The sequence below is a fragment of the Apteryx rowi genome, unplaced genomic scaffold (assembly GCF_003343035.1).
Source record: "Apteryx rowi isolate R43461 unplaced genomic scaffold, aptRow1 scaffold_10, whole genome shotgun sequence".
NCBI classification, from domain to species: domain Eukaryota; kingdom Metazoa; phylum Chordata; class Aves; order Apterygiformes; family Apterygidae; genus Apteryx; species Apteryx rowi.
This window is the reverse complement of record NW_020447197.1, coordinates 4,016,423-4,035,896: the sequence shown is the minus strand read 5'-3', so window position 1 is coordinate 4,035,896 and position 19,474 is coordinate 4,016,423. Positions and strand designations below refer to the sequence as shown.

At 44.3% G+C, this 19,474-nt stretch overlaps 1 protein-coding gene across 4 annotated transcripts in view; it reads right to left on the bottom strand.

The window, feature by feature from the left end:
* PLD1 (phospholipase D1) overlaps positions 1–19,474 on the bottom strand; it is an 86,665-nt gene that overhangs the window by 30,454 nt on the left and 36,737 nt on the right. For all 4 annotated transcript variants that reach the window (XM_026060697.1, XM_026060690.1, XM_026060705.1 and 1 more), the window contains 9 exons: positions 16,301–16,359; positions 14,854–14,946; positions 9,751–9,903; positions 8,748–8,897; positions 7,365–7,448; positions 5,527–5,608; positions 2,291–2,401; positions 979–1,185; positions 48–264 (listed from right to left, as the gene is read on the bottom strand). In XM_026060697.1, the coding sequence (XP_025916482.1) occupies positions 48–264; positions 979–1,185; positions 2,291–2,401; positions 5,527–5,608; positions 7,365–7,448; positions 8,748–8,897; positions 9,751–9,903; positions 14,854–14,946; positions 16,301–16,359 (1,156 nt within the window). The remainder of the gene's footprint in view (positions 1–47; positions 265–978; positions 1,186–2,290; positions 2,402–5,526; positions 5,609–7,364; positions 7,449–8,747; positions 8,898–9,750; positions 9,904–14,853; positions 14,947–16,300; positions 16,360–19,474) is intronic.

The window sequence follows — 19,474 nt, the reverse complement described above, 5'->3', positions numbered from 1 at the left end:
TTTATATATGTCGTTTAGGTAAAGCTAAGTTGAAAAACATTACTTACTTGACTCACTGTCTATGCTGCTGACGCTATCAGCATGGTGCATGCCATGTTTCTGGAGATGCCTGTAAATACTGAACCTGGAAAACTTTTTGGGTTTTCCTATCCCTTTCATTTTTGAAATGTCTGAGGCATCTTCAGCATTTCTCTGGAGCAGATGGTTTTCTGGGGACAGAGCTTGAAACTCAAGGGCGATATGTTCAGATGACTCAGCTGCAGACTTAAAAAACACAGAACATTGCTGATGCTGATGTATGGATAAGCTCCCATTTACTTACTGGTGATCATTCATATCAGTGCTCAGAAACACCACGAGCCAAAGTTTGTTCCATGACAAAGACACAACTCACACCAGTTTTAGTGGGAATTATGAATGCTTTTGAGAGAGAGAATCTGCACCAAAGATGCACTTAACAGAAACCCCTATTAATATTAACAGTATGTTCTTCAATAAGTTATCMATAAATTTACTCTGGATTATTACTTCTCCTGAAATTCCCATATATTCAGACTGCTTTAAATTGCCTACAAATCCAGGTTATCAGAACAGCTCAGCAAACAAGGCATCTGCTTAGGACCTGAGTACCCAGAAGTTTGGAGCACTCTACAAGTGCCTACTATGCACTTACAGCTAAAAATTTTACTAAGAACATAACCTCCAAATTGTGACGGCTACTCCAAGCTCTGGAGGAAACCTAGCTGCTTATCCCTTTAGCAGAGGCTGACCTTTTGGGGATCTAGCCCTAAAGAGTCATTCAATACACAGATACTTCCCTCTTCCCCTTACTACTTCTCTTTAAACCTCCTAAACTCAATGCAAGGCTTAGAAACCGATACGGTTTGTTCCTCCCCCCTGACACCGCAAGCCTGCCACGTCTTCCTTTGAGGAGCACATATTGGAACACGGGCAGCCAGCTGGAACAAGCTCACTTACTGCCAGATTGATTGTCGACACTGACTTTGCTGCTGCCATGCGTTTAACACTGCCAACATCAGTCAGGCGATGTTCATCGTCGTCCCACCTGCCGTAGGCCAAGTCAATGCCGCCAACAAATGCTACGGACTGGTCGATGATGACAAGCTTCTCATGGTGGGCCCAGAGGTACACGGATGAGGACACGTGGTCTGGGTGTCTCATCACCTGGGGAGAGAACCACTGTCCAGCTCAGCTGTTGTGCAGACCTCCTTGATCAATTTAAACCTCCAGCCAGAAAGCTGCCGAGCTTTTGTGGGGCTGCTCAGGATGACAGGGATAACACAGAAGTTTTTATAAGATGCATCCACACAAATGGTCAGATTGCTATAGTTACTGAAGCAACATGACTCCCCTCTAGCTCAGACACAGCAGGYGCTTCCCAGTGACGGGGGTATTCCTGCGCAGCAACAGTTACAGATGTGAGCTAGCCCAATAAMAGCAGCATCAAAATGGCATTCATTAAAGRATCACAGTCAAGGAATCATGACTATAGATGTACAGCCTACATTTTTGTTTTTTATTGTTAGAGGAGAACCATTAGACCAACTTGCTGCAGAAAAAGCTACCAAGTTTCACCTGGCTATTCCCCAAGTCAGTTATACATCCTCCACAAACACCTTGCAGTTGTGCTCTGAAGATGACAGTGAATGAACGCTTCCCCTCACAGTGACAACTGATCAAGTGATAACAAATCTATTATTTTGTTTAGCAGTTTGTTAATCACCCTAATGCTTAATATACATTATGTTATATCTCATTATGATTTATATGTCTCTGATTTCAAGAGACGGTATGATAATCTACTAGTTTATGCCCCACAATTCATTTTCTGCTCTGTGGCAGAGCAGCTGTGTAACAGCACAGACAGCACAACACTCTTCATTTATGATGGGAATGTAAACATCCAGCATTGACTCTCTTCATTTATGTATGAACAGAAATGCTGATACGAGGCAACATTCTCAAACTGTAATTTTCCATTTGATGTAACTCCATTAACTCGTCACATGAAATATGTTTCTTGTGAATCAGATGAATAGGTGGTTTGGCAAGTCTGAACTAAACAAATTTATGTCCAGTTTGTAACCTAAAGAAACGAAGTGGCCATGCTCAAATGCTGGTAAGCACTGCATGGGTATATCTTCAAAGACTATTCCCACTGTAATAGTGACAACAGCTGACTTCCAATTCAGACCATGAAATTCCTTGCTAGATATCAAGAGYGAATGAATGCAAGTGTCATTCATAYGATCGCGCAATGCACAGTTACCTTAACGTTTGGATGGAGATGCATGAGCGTCCGCTTGCTATATCCACTGTTGATTCCTAGGGCAAGCTCCACTTCTTTATACAGCATAACAAAAATTCTCACTCCTTGTTGCTGTCAGAAATTCAAAGAAATACATGGTGTGCAGACATTTCAATGGACGTAATCCATTTAAAAAGCAAYGAAAAGCTAAGGGGCAGTATGCATGTTGTTCTTGTAGACAAAAATACAGACTGCGATTACTGAAGCTCATTCTTGATYACATTCTGCCAGATCCAGCAACCTGATCCTACAGCATGCAAGAGCCCTTATCTCTCATGAAAGCAATTTAGCCTCCAAAAAAGGGCTCAGCACCTGGCTTCTTGGGTAAAGAGCTGAGGTAAGTAAAAACCTAACAAAAGGTCATTCCTGGAGTTCCCATTTTTAAACAGCCTTTGAGGTAAAATTTTGCAAATACGATTCACTCCACATAATGATCATGTCCCACATATCCACTGAAGTTTTGCCTACAGTTAGAAGCATCTGCAGGACAATGTCACCAGTGAAGTCATACTGTCATCCTTCTCCCAAAGGAGACGCCACTGAGCCAGTGCCAGCAAACAAGTTTTTTGCTGTAAGAAGTTATTATAGCTGAAGAAAGTTCCTGGAACAGAATGAGCAATACTCACATGATGGTGCTTTCTGTTACTGTAATGTTATCCACATGAGGGTTTCTAAGGATACAGTTATGTTAAAGCACTGACAAGACTGCCAAGTACTTCCTTACTGAGGTTGGTCACACACTGGGACACCTTCCGCTGCCATAAATTAATATAGCTTCACATCTTGCAGTGGAGTATGCCAGCTTAAACTAAGGACCTAACCTTTCCACAGCACTGTAAATCCCTTTTCCCATAGAGCTGCTACTGAGAGCTTAGACAGTCTCCAAATTATGGATGATAGTCTGCTCTCCAGTGCACTAATCAGAGGCGACCAAGGAAGCACCATACATACATAGAGGACAGCCCTACTTCTACCTAGACACCAGAATGGCCCTGCTGAATCAAAGAAACAYCACAAATGAGAGTAGGCAAGTATTTCCACGAACTAACCTCGAAACATTACTCACTCTCACAAAATATTTATAGCCACAGGAAAATCTATGTTGACACAACAAACAAAGCCAAATTCTTCCAGCGAGCATGCCCYATGGATACGATTCATTTGCCAGAAAATAAGACTACTTTCAAGTCAACAAATTCAGACGCAAAAAAAMCCTATCTTTTTCTAGGCATGTGCAGTGGTTGAGGACTGTCAAGGCGACYGATTTAGAAGGGAGGGAGTCAACGTTTATTTTAGTGCCGCTGCCTAGACTCCTGCCCTTTTACCACATCAATTCAACAGCCTCCACCCAGTTGTGCTTCCCTTACTGAGTCACTGCTCATGTGGGGCAAATTAACAGTCCTAACACCAGTATTTTCACTGAAATACAGTCCAGATTCATAAAACCCCAAACTCAACATCTTTTCTGTCTGGCTCATTCAGGTCCTTGAAACATGCTTTCTTTAGTCTGGATCCAAACTGGTTATTTGAAAGCAGAGTATAACCAACAACAAAATAAACTGTTTTCTGAGAAGATGGAAATGTAAAAACCAACCAACCAACTAACAAACAAAAAGCATTCAGCAGGGTCACTGGTGCAGTTCCTTGAAACCCAGAACTAATAGGTGTTGTGGCTTGCCGTATCTTAGATCACTGCAAAAAAAAGGAGAATGCACAACAGCACAGAGCTTCACAAGGGAATTCTTCCAGGGAGTACTAGAAAAGGCACCAGGTCAACAGCAGATCTGAACTTGTCAGTTCAGGAAGAATRGCAAAGAAGGAGAAATTAAAATAGAAGGAAAAAAAGCCTTATCAAGAATCCCAGTTTATATAAAAATTTGCTTACTGTAARCAAGCATTTATTCACTCAGATAACATGGGAATGCAAATAAGAGTCCGAGTCTGAGTCACATTTATCACTACGTTGTTTACAAGTTCCACACCAGAACGCAGCTCAGAGGAACATGATGCCATTTGTGTTTATTCACTGAATTTCTACCTTTTCAAAAAGCCATTCATCCTAATAAAGCCACATGCTCTGCTAGAAGCCCTTTTCCCCATGTCCCTTCTCCACAGCAACACACCAGGATCCTCATGACCAGAGTCACTGTCTGAGACGGGACAGGCAAGGAGGACAGGACTGGTCTTCCTCCTCTTAGTGGCCATGCAACAGGTGTGCRAATATAAACAGGAGTGGGTGGGAACAAAGAAACCCAGGAGAGACACAGGAAATAAGAGCCATCTACCAAAAAAATAAAGCCTCTTTGAACCACATATGTCATGCCTGGAAATGAAAAAGAGCTTTTTGGGCCTAGGCCTTTTTTATGCTCCACTAAAATTCAAAATTAAAATTATCAATGACAGCAGCTGTGAAAGAGCAGCATTGGGCAGCCCGGTCTGGGCAGGATCAATGCAGGAGGAGCTCTACAAGAGATAGCAAGACTGGGAGAYGCTAGGATGAAGTTTGACAAAAACAAGCACTTAACTACAGCAAGGAATGATGGTTGAACAGTAAGAGTTTCAGCACTTAAGTGTTTAGCTGTAGCAAGGACCTGAACAACATATCATTATTAAGTATGGAAGCTGAGAAGGCTCTAGGAAGTTAACAGTAACTTCTGGGTGATACTGAGTGACTTCTTGCTAATRACACCTTGATTTTCAAGGAAGACTGATGGTATCTTTCATAGCTGCGGCTCTGAAAGCAGAAGCACAGATACATGGTAACGACACACAGTATCTGTGCAACACAGTAAGGTACAAACCATCTACCAAGAACAACCATGAGTGCTTAGTCCCTTAAACACCTCTAAGTTCTGTATGCCACAAGGAAAAACCAGACAGCAACAGCTCTTGGACCACACCAGGTGCTGGAGCAGTCRCAACGCAAGGCTGAAACAACCCGAGCCCGAGAAATGGAAGAAGCAATCAGAGGATCTAGCACTCTGCCTCTGAACTCTTCCAAATCCAAACAGGGAGAAGCAAATCAAAACACATGGCTTCAAAGGTCAGYGGAAACGAGGCTTGCTCTGTGATAATCTCTAACTCTCATTCCCATGAAAACAAACAGTGCAAACGCTCCAGTCCATGTATGACCTTGTAACTGGGTGGATGCATGGTGGTTTACTGCAGAGCAAAGGCTGAAGCTGGAGCTCACTTACTGCCTTCCGCTTGAGAATGCAGTCCAGTCTCCAGCGATTTCCTTCTACAACAGGTCGTTTCATGAAGATTTCTGGGCTCAGCCTAAGAAAACAAAGGGGTGGAAAAATACAGTATACGTAGTCTGCAAACAAAGCATCAGCCTAAATAATCAACACAGCAAGCAGAAAAAAGGAGTTTATGTAAGTGGACGTGAAGTCTCGTGTCCCAAAACGATACAGTCTACTCCAGTTTCATGCTCTTTGTTTTTAATAACAGAGCATTACAGAGGACAGGTGATGTGTCTAGCACATTCATTTTAGTATTCAGCAACCCATGAAACCAAATTTAACAGTTATGTAGAAATGGGGAAACCTGGACTCTCTATTTGAGAGATGCAAAGAAAAAAATTCCAAGATAAACTTGAAACAAATATGTAGATTTAAAAAAATAAAATAACTGGGATTTCAGTTCTCCTGATACTTAAGCTAAATGAATAACACAGATTTGTGCTGAATTTTCCTTCTTGCCTAAAGACAAAGCAATATACTCTCACAACAGGACATTTTATTGATTCATAGCTTTAAGGATTACAAGGAATAATTAGGCATTCTTGTCTAACTCCTGCAGAGCAAGGTCACAGAATTTCATTCCTTTCCTTTTGTACAGAGCACAGGAACTTATGCTTGATTAAAGCATATTGCCACATCCTAAAAACACATCTCTGACAGCAGCATTTTTATCTTAAGCTCCAAGTTTCAGATAAGTTTTACAATTCCAAGGTACAATAAGAACTGACCGTTGTCTGAATAAAACGCTGAGGTAAGTAAGAGGCAATGCATCTGAAGGGTGATGCCCTTGCGTTACTACCTGATGTTGCACATAGGGCTCCAGGAGCACTGGGTTTATTTGTGTTCATTTTAAGAAACACATTTCCCTCAGTGAGGGCTAACATCCCATTCAGTTTTTTTAAACTAATTCCCACCTAAGACCACGCATTAATCCTTACAGYACTTCCAGGAAGTAGAAGAGTCATAAAAGGTTCATTTTACAGCTGGAGAAAGAGAAGTGCAGAGACCTGCTCAAGGTTGAAGAGGAAGTCCAAGACCTAGTTCTAGAGTCTACCCTGCTGCTCTGTCTCCAAGGTCCAAGCTGACCTCAGGTTATCTTTGCAAAGGCAAGACACAGGCAGCAACGACCACCATCCAGCCAAGTAACTGTATCCCAAGGACCGTAAGAGCACATTCTTTCTGCCTCTAACAGGAACCACCACAGTAATGCATAAACATATTAAATTACTAGTTAAGAACGGGGCAGAGGCAGGCCCTTAAGCAGCCACATAGCTCAGGAAAAGGATTACAAAACTCCCCGTTGCCTGGCCTGTTTAAGAACAGAGCAAAATTACATCCACCCCCAAGTGCTCTCCTCGGTGGCACAAGGCCTCCCAAGGCAGTAAGGAAGAGCAGAAAGGATAACATGGGAAGTGCACTGTACTAGTCAGATATCTGAGTGTCCATGTTCCCCTACACACTGAAAGACATTCTTGTCCCTCGGGCTTACAATGATTTACACTCCTGATGAAGCAATGCAAGCCATAACATTTTCAATTCAGGTGGTGCCTTCATGCACTTTTCAGCCCTTTCCTTGGAAGGAGACAACCAAGCTGTTGATTTCAAGCATGTGCTTTTGCTGACAAGCCTCCTGAAAAGGCCTTTGAATACAACRCAACGAGATGTTTGGGTGTGCTGCCAAACCATCTGGCCGCACGGCTAGTTTCCATACTGTAAGGCCTTTGAACACTGCAGCATTGTTGGGAATGTCCTGAGACGGCTGGTCAAAATCCAAATAAGTAAGTACGAACCACCAATCTGTGATGAAAATTTCTTCTTTAGCTGCTTCCATGGCATTTGCAACATCTTCAAAGTACCACTTAGCATTTACATACCTGTAAAAGCAAACAAAGTGCATAGACTTATTTTTCCTTGCCCTTCATCAAACAGAAAGTTCACGGTTGCAGATCAACAGGGTGCTACGTTAATGTTGTTTACATTCTCTTCTCAAAAGCAAAAGCAAACCTAATTTCATGAATCAGGACAACATACAGGGAGGATTTCATACTGCCATTAGTATCCTAATGGAACAGTACAATAAGGGATTATTATGTGCCACTTGGAACTCCTGACAACCACACACAGTACTCCATGGGGCTTTGCTTAATGTGTGAGCTAGTTCTGGCTCTCAGAAAAGGATGGTGTGATAGCATTAGCTTTGATTTATGGAAACTTTCTGAGCAGTGGAAGGCTGCAGGACAGAAGCTGCAATGACAGCACCAGTATTGCTCATGTTTAATTCTAATTAGAATCAATTTTTTGAGGTGCTCCTGGGAATGGCATAGGGCAATCTGGTTACATTACAGAAGGAAGGGTTACTTGCATAAAGCCAAGTTACCTTTAGACTATGCCTAAATTTGCATTTGCTGATTCTCTTTCATTGCAAAGCCAGTCTGCARGGCCTGAATCTGATGCTGCTGTTCAACCACGAGTGACATTTGCATCTGAACACATCCGTGGTGCCTGGAAGGGCAATACTATATTACAGAATGAGAATCAGCCTTGCAAATGTTGCGTGCTGGACATATCTTGAATTTTAAAACGTGAAGGATGTGACTAGGCCATTGGTCACAGGTGAGCAAAAGCAGGAGAGACTGCAGCACAGCTCCTTTATGAAGAAGCTATAGAGAAGGAAGTAGCAAAAGAGGCAGACATTTTCAATAGCCCTACATGACCACAGATTTACAACCCAGAATCAGAAACTATGATAAAATTGAAGCCAGAAATATCTTAATGAATGAGCAGTTCTGTCCTTAATTCATAAGTATCCTGCCAATTACATGTGTATCGAGATACAATTTTTATCCTTAAAATAATAAACATCTGATGTGTTTAACTTCATACAAAATTCAACGTTTCAAAATTCTATTAGTTGTGATGCAAAATCATCACAGGATCAAAACAGTCCTCTCACAGGTATTGCTATTCTCTTACCAGTCAAGAAAGTTACAGTCTTTTCAGCTTTTCTTAGTATCACCACTACCTATAATTACTGAATGAAAACAGACCTATCCATCAGACTTCAGGGCTAAATCAGGAAGGCCTGTGCCTTTCCTGCTGCAGATAGCAGCACCTTTTTCACCAAAAGCAATGTGATATGGATCACGGTCTTGCTCCAGTACACCCCATCTTACCACTTTGCCAATGTGTTCTCTTGCACGGCTGCGTAAGACCCAAATCTGTGCTCTGTTAGAAAGTTCTTCCCGTTTTTCCGAATGAATTCATCTATTCCTTGTCTCCACCACTGGGCATGCCTGTAGCTGTTACACTTCAAAATCAGTGACCTGTAAAACAAATGATGTATGGGGAAGAGTGCTGAGGCCGCATACATTTAATTGGCTTACTTCTTGCTGTCTGCACACGTTGATAAGTGCACCTGTATCGGCCATGTTTTATTTAAGTAAAAGGTAAGGAGTAGCAAGAGACTGTGCTTTGTTATTTTGTTTCCAAAAGAATATATCAGCACCTAGCCACTCTGAGTGACTGCCATAAAATATTGCAGACTGCCAAGTATAAAACACACCCTGATTTAAATGACTGGAACCAGCCTAAGTGCAAGGAGAACAGGACACAGCTAATGCTATATTTTAAAAAAATGAATTTATAAGTTATTTTACCATGAAAATATCAAGTATGTTTTTATCCCAAGTAGCATATCTTTTGTGTAATGCTCCAGTGGCGACTTAGAGAAATGCATTCCTGCTTGCAGCATAAAAGAACAGAGGGGCTAGAAAATTACTGTAACTACTTGCTGCAAAAACGAACTGTGCAACTGAATGGGCACCTGCCTCCCAGTCCTGAAGAATAACTGTCTGGATGGACCAGCAGCAGCTGGGACTCCAAACGTCACTTCAAGACATCTGAAAAGAACAACGGTCCAAGCCAAATCCCCACAGGTATAAATGCTCCAGTGACTGCACAGGGACTGGGGGATCCTCCCTGCTGGGACTCTCCTCCGCTGGCGCAGGGGATGGACGGGTGCTGAAGCCTGCTGGSAAACTCAACTGAATTTGCTCGCTTGCTCAGACAGGTGCACCTTGTTAACACCTCCTGGATATATGCAGTTTTTKKKTTTTTTTAAGAAATTAAAAAAAGTGGGGGAGAAAAAAAACGTGTCTTAAAGCCTGTATTTCTTACCTGCAGAGATTGTCGATCTGCAACCCATATTTAGTTTCCGTTTCTTTCTGGCCTATCTTAATGTTGAATTCTTTATCCACCAGCAAGACAAAGGCAATGGCCCCAGTATCCGGCTTCATGTACAGCAGGAAAGAGTCTTTCACTACCAGCCACCTGTAAGGGGAGAGGAATGCACAACTGTTTCATTCATGCCATTCTTCAAAACGTAAGTGAAAAGTGCATCCTTTGGAAGAACTGCAAATTGTTTACCATCAGGGTCTGTATTAGAGAAAGGAAAATGTTTAACTACAACGTAAAGTGGCTACGTTTGGAGTATGGTATAAAGACCAACAACTAGGCCTAACTATTACCTCGAAAAAAAATAAAGAAACAACTTCACCGAYGTAAAGGATGAATTTATTGCAGCATAAAAATAAGGTACATCTGGTTATCTAAGAGAAACAGAAACGCGCACGTGCCTATTTTGCACRTTTGAGTAATGATAAGCCTAAATTCAATAAAAGATTTCTAAAATGACTTGCACGACTACTTCTTATGAAAGCCTTTGCAAGTTTAGGCTCTAGAGTCCAATGAAATAAATGCAAATCATCCTGTTCATAGGCTAAACTCACCAGCCAAGTGGCTGAGTAATGGGCAAGGTTAAACAAGGATTCCTTTATCCCAAATTATTATTCAGGTTATATGCTATACCTAGAGGTTATATAGAAGTTACTTGACTTCTCTAATGTTAATTATGAAACCAGGATCACTTACTCCAATCAGAATATATGAACAGGTTATTTTGGAAAGCTGTTATTGCCAAGCAACAGGCATCCTGTTAGAAACACATGATGAGAGCTGACCAGCAGGTTTTACATAAATACGATAGCCTTAAGGCAGCTTCRGGGAAAATTCATTTTCACTGCGAATGGCCTTTCTAGTTTTTTCTCTCTCTTGTGCGTAGCTGAGGTAACCTGCTCCCTCTGTCCCGCTCTGGTCTCAGCCCTGTGACCTTAGCCTAATTCTTGTGCATACGCAGAAACACAAAGCAAGAGAAAAGACCGAAAAAACGTATTAATTCTTGTATCTTTTATAACTGATCCAGCTTCTCGTTTATTTCCAGATCCTAGTTGTTTTTCTTTCCTTTCAGGGCCCCTTCTGAGTTACGCCAGCATCGCCTCTCATCCGGTGCCAGACTGCTCACCGCTCCCCCGATCCGCCCAGCGTTTCAATCCCAAACCTCCCCCTTTCCAAACGTTCACCCTTCTGCTTCTCCCCAGCTGCTCTCTGGGCTTGGGCAGAGCTGCCCGAGCACCTTCACAGCGTCACCTYGCCGTCCTCCCCGAACCCCCCTTTTAACAGCCGCCCTCTGCCCCGCTGCCGAGAACAGAGCCGGCACGGCCGGCTGGCGACTAATCCCGCCGACCCGCTGCCTGAACCCCCGCCAGCCCTTTGCAGCAAGCGGCCGCGTCACGCTCTGCCTCGTGCCGCCGCATAACAGGGCGCCGCTCCGTGAAGGAGCCTCCGAACACCGCGGCAACAAGTCCATGGGATCCATTGCCTGAAACTAGTTAGCTACACATGAAAACAGCCATGTACCGCAGGCCAACAGCAAGTGCGGTCCTCCCCTACAAATTTTAGTGTCCCCATTTTGGGGGTTCACGTTTTTATTGACGGCAAGGGCGGAACAGAAAGGCAGGCAGCTGGCAAATCAACCTTTCAGTGCAAGGACTGCTCCTCCCGGGTGAACGCGTGTTCGAGGAGCTAGCTCGCGACGAGGAGCGATTCRCAGCCTTAATAACCACCGGAGTCTCAGACACGCGGCCCTGCGACGCGTACAGTGCACTCGCGTAACTGAAACGGCACTGAAAGTCAAATGAACATCTGACAGACTGCAATAAGTGAAACGAATACGGGGTGTAGAAAACCCAACGCTTGGGGCAAAGCTGTTCTGGGAGAACAAGGGCCTCACTGTAAGGGGAAGCCCCGCGCCCAGGGCAAGAGCTCTGCACGGGGCGCCTGCCCCCCGCTGAATCAGGGCTGTGACGCGCTCGGGGCCAGCCTGGTGCTTGATAACGACACCGAGAACAAGAAAAGCTGGGGAGCACAAAGCATTTAGCACAGACCTTTGAATGACCTGGCACTGCAGAGCTTGGTGCCTGCGCTGTGCTGGCAAAGACTACCGAGCACAGAAAAATGTGGGCCAGGGCAGTTTCTGTCGCAAAGGGACAAAGGAGAGAGCGACACAAGAAGAGGGGAGGGCGAGGAGGGGGGATGCAGCCTGGCGATGAAGCGTGTGCAAAGCAAAAAGAGTTTGCACRTTTAGGCCTTACGGTGCCCCCACCACATTTTGAAAAGCGGTTCCAAAACCAACAACTTTCTGCCTTAGCAAGTTGCACACAGACAGGCATCACATTGGGCATTTAATTACATGGGTAAGTTTTCACTGTAGAGSCAGCGCAGGTGCAAGATGGTCAGCTGGACTGCTGTCCTTCCTAGGCAGCAGCAGGAACRGGGTATTAAACAGTAATCGCATTAGAGCCCACGGAGTTCTCAAGCCGAGCCTTTTTTGCAGGGATGGGTGTCAGGGGATTTTCAGAGCCTGCTGAATATACAGGTCTAGTGTTTAGGGGAAACAATAACCAAAAATACACTTTTACACTGATCAGAAAATTATTTTAGATGATAGCCACTCTGCCCCATACTATATTTCCCCCTATAAAAACATGACTCACTGTTTTTTATTATTTTTCTCCTCTTAGTCAGCAAAACTGAGAGGTTGTATAGTTTGAGAAATATGTGAAATTTGTAAGAGATATAAAATTGATTTTTTTCCTGAAGTCCTTCAGAACTTCAAGAATCTTCTGTTAGCAATATTATTGTCATTTGTTTATTTATTGATGCATACATTTATTGGTCCCGGCAGGCCATGGCTGGGGATTCAGTGCCCTCTTGTGTTACTCACTCTACACACATAGCTAAGAGAGCATCTCCCTCCAAAGACTTCTCTCATTCTGTTTTTATGCTCTGAAGGAGAAACAAGATCCAAAACAGAGTGGAACATGCTACTGTCCTCCAAAAAGCTTGATCTCTGCATAACACAATGAAGAGTTAACTGGGGGATATCAAGAGAAACAGGCAAGCTTTCTTCTGTAAAGGAGGAAAAAAATTGGACTGTCTTCCCGGTCCAATCTTCATCTCTGTGTAATCACTCCAGATAACCTCTGTAAAACTGTATTCAGAAATGGTGGGAAAAAAAGTTTCTYAACACAAATGCAGTAAGATTTTACAGGAAAGCAGTTATTCTTAAAATAAAGTTAGGCTAACCACAGCCCATCATGGTTCCACAACGCTGGAATTGAAAGGTGGTTAATGACTTGGGAAGCTCTCTCAGACAAAGAAATTATTACTAAGAGGCAGATACATGCTATCTGGGTTTTGAAAAGGAAAGATTTTCCCATTAACTAGTAGCATGGAGAAATAAAGCACAGAAATCCTTTCAAAGAGAGAAAGAGAAGCTCACCTAAAACCAGGATCAGTTAGATTTTCTAACGTATGGTTATTGGTTTTGGAGTTRGAACAAAATAAAAAGCAAAGATAATGAAAAGCAGTCAGCGAATGCACAGACCTTTGAAAGGAAACAAATACCAGGTTTGTTAATGCATGGAAAATTCTTTCACGCTTCTAAGAGAGGAAGATTCAATGCGAAGAGCACAGTACACAGACAACGTGTATGCCGCAGCAGTGAAGAGGGAGCAAGCTCTTGGAAACACTCCTTACATTTATTGCATACTAACTGATAAAACGCATACTCCCCCTTACCACAGCCCCGGGATGCAGCTACATGTAACAGGGAGGTTAAGCAGAGCTGAGACGCAGACTAAGGTTTTACACTTGTGGCAGCGCTTGCTCCCCCAGGCCAGGCGAGCCCTCATCCGCGTGTCCTGCCCCACTGCTGTGCCGAGCTGCGCAGCTCCTCGTGCTGCAGAGCAACACACATGACCAGGAGACCAACCCTGCTGCTGACGTCCTTTAAACAACATCTCGTTATTTTGGCAGGAGGCAGGAGCGAGTGGCTGGGGAAAGGGAGAATGCGACTCCTATTATCAGCTTTGCTAYGGGAAGAAATATTTGTGGAAAAGAGCAAGGGACTTTCCAGTACACACAGAGAGGRAGAAATGGCAGAAAAATACAGTGGTCCTAAACAATCTTTAGCTTTGCTGCTGTTGCAACAGAGGATAGGAACCATTCTTTGCTTTGGGCAGAAACTTTCTTGCTAGCGGCAGTCCGGCTGGGAGGCCAGCGCTAAGCACCCCGCGGGCAGGACTGACTCACAGCAGCACACACCCGTCTGCATCTCGCCTCAGACTTCCTTCCGCCCCTGCTCAGCCCTGCTACTCTTSGCAGCGGTTGCATTTCAGAGGCAGACAAATCAGGCTGAAGGGATCAACTCTACTCCTTGAGGATACGAGGACCGAATTACATCAGTCTGCAACGGGAAGGGACACAAGAATGAGGTGGCTTGTGAAAACTTCCATAAAACCACTAGCATTTAAGACACATGTGGCAATCAGGAAGAGGCAACATATTTAACTCAAGGTTAACTGTACCAAGCAGAGCTCCTTACTGCTGTAGTTTGTCTGATTTAATCCAGCTCTGAAGCAGGCCAGATTACGTTTCAATAGTTTTTGCAAATCAAGGAAGAGAAGCTCAGAAAACCGAGCTGAAATCTGGCCAGGAAATCTCCACATCCCCTCCCAAAGGCCCAGATTCCTTTGGCACACCAACAGCAGAGAAAGCTGGGAACATATCAGGTGGTTATTTCAGTTTCTGCCAGCCTGTGGCTATAAGAAGCTCCATTTCTCCTCAGGAACAATATGTCTGTTCTGCTATGAATTCTAATGCAAAAGAAAAAAAGCCAGCAACCTCTACACAGGAGGGTTGGATGGGGATAATCTATGATCTCTTTTTACCTGAAGGTCTGTAGCTTTTTGTACTAGAGCAAGAGTTTTACTTGTAGACTTCTTGGGGAGAAAACGGTAAATGAGGATTTTTATACGTGTGCCTGGGGAGCACACAATGCCCACCTCTCTTCCCAGGCCCATCCCCAGCCCGCAGCAGTACCTTTTGGACCATCGATAGCACATCCTTCCTTGGCCACAGCACTTCAGGCCAGGTATTCTGTGGCCCCCGGACCGTTTCATGATCAAGCCTTCTCTGAAACAAACAGAAATCTGGTAAAGATGGGGTGAAATGGCTCGTCTGGTGGTGCGGCTACTGCCTCACTGGGACGGCTCCCTGGGGCCAGAGCACATCCACAGCAGAGGTTGCTCACCGGGTCTCTCCAACCTCTGCCAACAGGTCACTTCTCCAGCCCCAGATACTGCTTTCTCCCCAAAACCAGCCCCCCAGCCCGATCACAGCACCCAACCCTCGTCCTCACCCCAACACAACCCATCACTGGCCTCCAGCTGGGCCTCAGCAACCCTCTGTGGGGCTGCCCTGAAAGCCAGATCGCTGACCTGATCAAAGCTAAAAATAATCCCCCCAAAGGTAAATCATGCACATTTTAAAAAATGCAGGGGCCCCACTATATAGCACAGCTACACAAACAACCAGGCCAACATTACTGAGAGACCGGTCGTGCAGAGGGAAGGAGAGAAACCTTTGATCTGGGTGGTGAGCTGAAGTCTACATCTTGCAAAACTACAGACCATTCTCCTGTACCTCCTGCTTTTTGCCCCCTTCTTCTCCCAAGAAATACCTGATCTTAATCTAACCTCCGAGCAATTTCAGCCATGAAACCAAACACACAAGCAAAGCAGTGAGATTTTACTGATACTGTCAGCCACAGAGCGTTTAAGGGAGAAGCTCTGCTTGCAATTCAGCTGGGAAAGGCTGAGCCTGGCAGAGCATTTGACAGGGCTGGGATGCCTTTGGAGCAATATCTAGTAGGTAAACAAGGAAGGAGCAGTATCAGAGAGGTCATGGCACRGAGCTGGCTGCTGAGCCTCTGCCTGCGAGCGCAGCTGCGCCAGGCCCTCTCCACCTCCTGCACGACCTCTCGCTGCTGCCTGCAAGACCGACCCTGCAATCRGCTCTCCCTGCGCTGGGGCTGGAAAACACGGAGAGCCTGGGCAAAAGGGAGAGGTAGTCACATCTCTGCATTCAGCGCACTGAAATTATCATGAGTTACCCCTGCGGCTACAACCTTGCCATTGCACCAACTGCGACCCCAAGGCGCCTCGAAGAACGCTATGACAAAAATCACACATGGCCCCAGCTCCCACAGGCAAAATTTATCCTTCATGCAGCTCCACTGGTGTCAGCAAAGGATTAACTCCATGATGAATCTGGTCTTGTGAAAGCTCCTCTGCCTTTCACGTTCATGATTATTTCCCAAAGTTGTAGCCCTTCTATCTAAACATTAATACATTTTGATATCAGGATGACAACATATTCCCTAGTAAATTACCAGTAAGAAAGGAAAACTCTCAGTTTGAACAATATTTATTTATAAAACCATRTTCTTGGTAAACCATAACTCACAAGGAAACTAATCATAACTTACATGCCCTTTGGTCCTAGGTCATGGATGAATGACAGCTGACTTACTCCAATGAACTCCATCTGGGGGAAAAAAAAGAAAGACATAAGGATTTCCCCCATCTTTCATAGTTAGAAATCCACAAAATCYTTTGCTTCATGAAAGTGGCATGTCACAAAGACAGAACCTGCACAGCAGTCTCAGCAGAAGTTATCCAGCAAAGTTCAAGCCTCTGTAATAAGAACGAGAAAAGTATTTCTTACGTGCTTTGGGGAAGGCATTCAATGCAACCAGGACAATCAAGATCAAATGTGCAATAAGGACCCATTGGTATCTTTCTTTTTGGGTCACCGGCTCAGACTAGGAATCAGAATTTACACTGCTTAGTGATCTACATGAACTTAGCTGGCTGTCTGAAGCTGCTTTTTCCTCCAGGCATTAGTGAACCTCACATGGAGCTGGAAGTCTGGGTGAAAGTGTTAACTGCTCATTAAAAGCAGATGCACCTCCTACACTGTCAAGTCAGCACATTCCCTGCTTCCCACCACGCCCGAATGACTGGCCACCACTGCTGCACGTGTCCCTCCACGGCAAGCCCTGGAGCACCGCATCTCCTTCCAAGTCTCCTGTCCCCAAGGGACACCACAGATAGTACTTCCATGTAGTAGGTCAGTTCCTGCAACGCAGCCCCYACCTGGCACTCTGAACCAAAAGAAACACTGCAAAGTCACAGTGTCAGGTCGGGCAGGAGAAGAGCAAGGCTGACCACTATGGACAGAGCAGGTCCAACACAGAGTGTGCTCATCATGACTTCTGCATRTCTGCATCAAGCAGCGTGAGGGTGAGCCCCCGCTGGAGCCACAGAACAGGCACAGCTTGATGAACCCATGTACGGTACATAGGTTTAATCAATAATCTCAAATTGCAGCGAAACTGTAAGGAGTCTGCTTACTTATCAGCAGAGGTTACAGAGGAATCTGAAGATAAGCAAAGTCAGTGACAATGCACAACATGATTGCATTCGAACCTAAAGACAGGGTGCCATGCAATTTTGACCAAGCAGGCTTTTCTTGGCACAACAGGACATTTCTGACAGTCTGCTGCTTATTAGTCTTGGGCCCAGCTGGCAGAGAGAAGTGCCTTCCCTACATGTCCTGCCAGAGACGCGAGCTGAAACAAGAGCAGCCCAGCAGAAGGCAATGTTGAAGAGGAGCCTGACTCACGTAGCAAAGGGTTGCAGCACTCAGGCACTGTTTGTTTAAATTATTATCACGTAAAACTGCCAAAATGCAAACAGATACTCAAGAGGGGGCAGGGTGAGCGCAGGGAATTGTTTTCCTCCTTGATCAAGCTACAGGTAAGAAAAGCTTAAGTGAACCGTCTAATTAAATAATTTGCCAGCCAAGGTTGCCAGGACTGAAGTCCAGGACTCAATCTACCTTCATAACAGTAACTGAGCTCAACGAGGAATCAGCCAGAGCGCAGGCTCCCTGGTGAGGCTTTTGTCCACAGCTGCCCCGGGGGCTCAGCCCAGGCTCCGAGCCCCACAGGAGCTTCARTCCCAACAGCCTCTTCTATCCCGAGGAAGGCTTTTCTTCTCAAGTGGCTCCTCTCACCTGTTTTTTGACAAACCAAACTCAAACCTATCTTTGGCAAATTCCAGTTTCGCATAGCAATTACACAGGTGGAACCACAGCCTCAGAGAGATTTTCAGACACTAAAAATAACACAGAATATAGGTAGTTCTGGGACAGAAGCCTACCCTGAAGTTACCCTGAGCGTGCCTCAGATCCTTCTATCTTCTCAGGCTCTGCTAGTTCTGGGACCTTCCCAAACTTCTCACCACATCAATAAGGTCACAGAGAAGAACAAAGGATCTGTTGTTCTCCTGCAAGTAGCTCAAGGATATAAAGTAACCTCTATTTAGTAGAAACGAATTTATGCCCTCATTCTTTGGCAATTTCACCATGTTTTCAGTGGCTAGAACAAATTATTTCATACTTAGTTACTAACTGTCTTGATATCACCATTCCTCACTACATGTTCTGTAAAAGCACCAGTCCTGACCGATGAACATTTCACCTGTTTCTGAAGATGACACTCAGAATTGGACAGAGAGTATGTGAAAAAACAGTGTAAGATCTTAACATAGGTCCTAAGTGAAATTTCAGGCCAGTTCTTTGYCTAGATCTTATTTCCATTTCTTCAGAAAATGCCTGGCATTCCCTACCAGAGAAAAAAAAAAATCAGAAAACTGGACATACCTCTCAAGCTGGGCACACAAAAAAAGCCCCAATGCACACAAATGTCAAACACACACAAATGTCAAAAAAACTTTGAAAATGTTCGCTGTGAACAGAAACAGGGCAGCAATTTGAGGAGAATTGCATGCAGAGAAAAAATTGCCCCGAAGAAGGAGAAGAAAATCCAGGAGGAGAAAGGGAGAATTACTCACAGGAACGGAACTGCTACTGCATGAAAAGAAAAATYGTCTGGCAGTACAGTAACCTGTTCTTCAGCCAATGAATCTTTAAAACAGCAACTGTGGCAACAGAGACACTATCCAACACACGTCCTATCTACTGAGTTGACTGAGAGAAGCCAATTAGGCATGCTGTTCCAGGCTCCTCTTATGTCCAGAGCCTCAGTGGTGGGCACACTCTTGGGGTATTCCCACCTCCCACATCATGTGCTTCTGGGGCTCTACTGCAAAAGGAAAAAAAAAAGTCTTACTTCTGTGTTTCTCTTCGTTCATGCAAACGATCACATATACTTCAAGGAGATTATTTATACGTAGAGCAGTAAGCATGTTTGGTTTGTAAAAAATTCTATCAGTTACAAGGAAAATTCCTCAGTGCATTGGAAAATATCTGATTAAGTGATTTATTATTATTATTACGGCATTAGCTATTTTTACTGTTACAGTGYCTGTCATCTGAGGTGCTTATAATTCACAAAAAACCTGAGAGAGGAATGCAGAACAGYGATGCACTTTCATCTCTTTCACATCTGAATTCTTATGCTGCCCAGCTGCCTCCCTGGTGAGAGGACATCCCACTCTGGTTTCAAAGTGAGCTGCAGCAGAATATTTTGAGTATGAGCTATGGGACTACAGAATGCAGTTTCAATGACATTGTTGTAGCAATAAAAAAAATAGACATGAATGATCAGCTGAAGAAAGATAAGCTATGAGAGGTG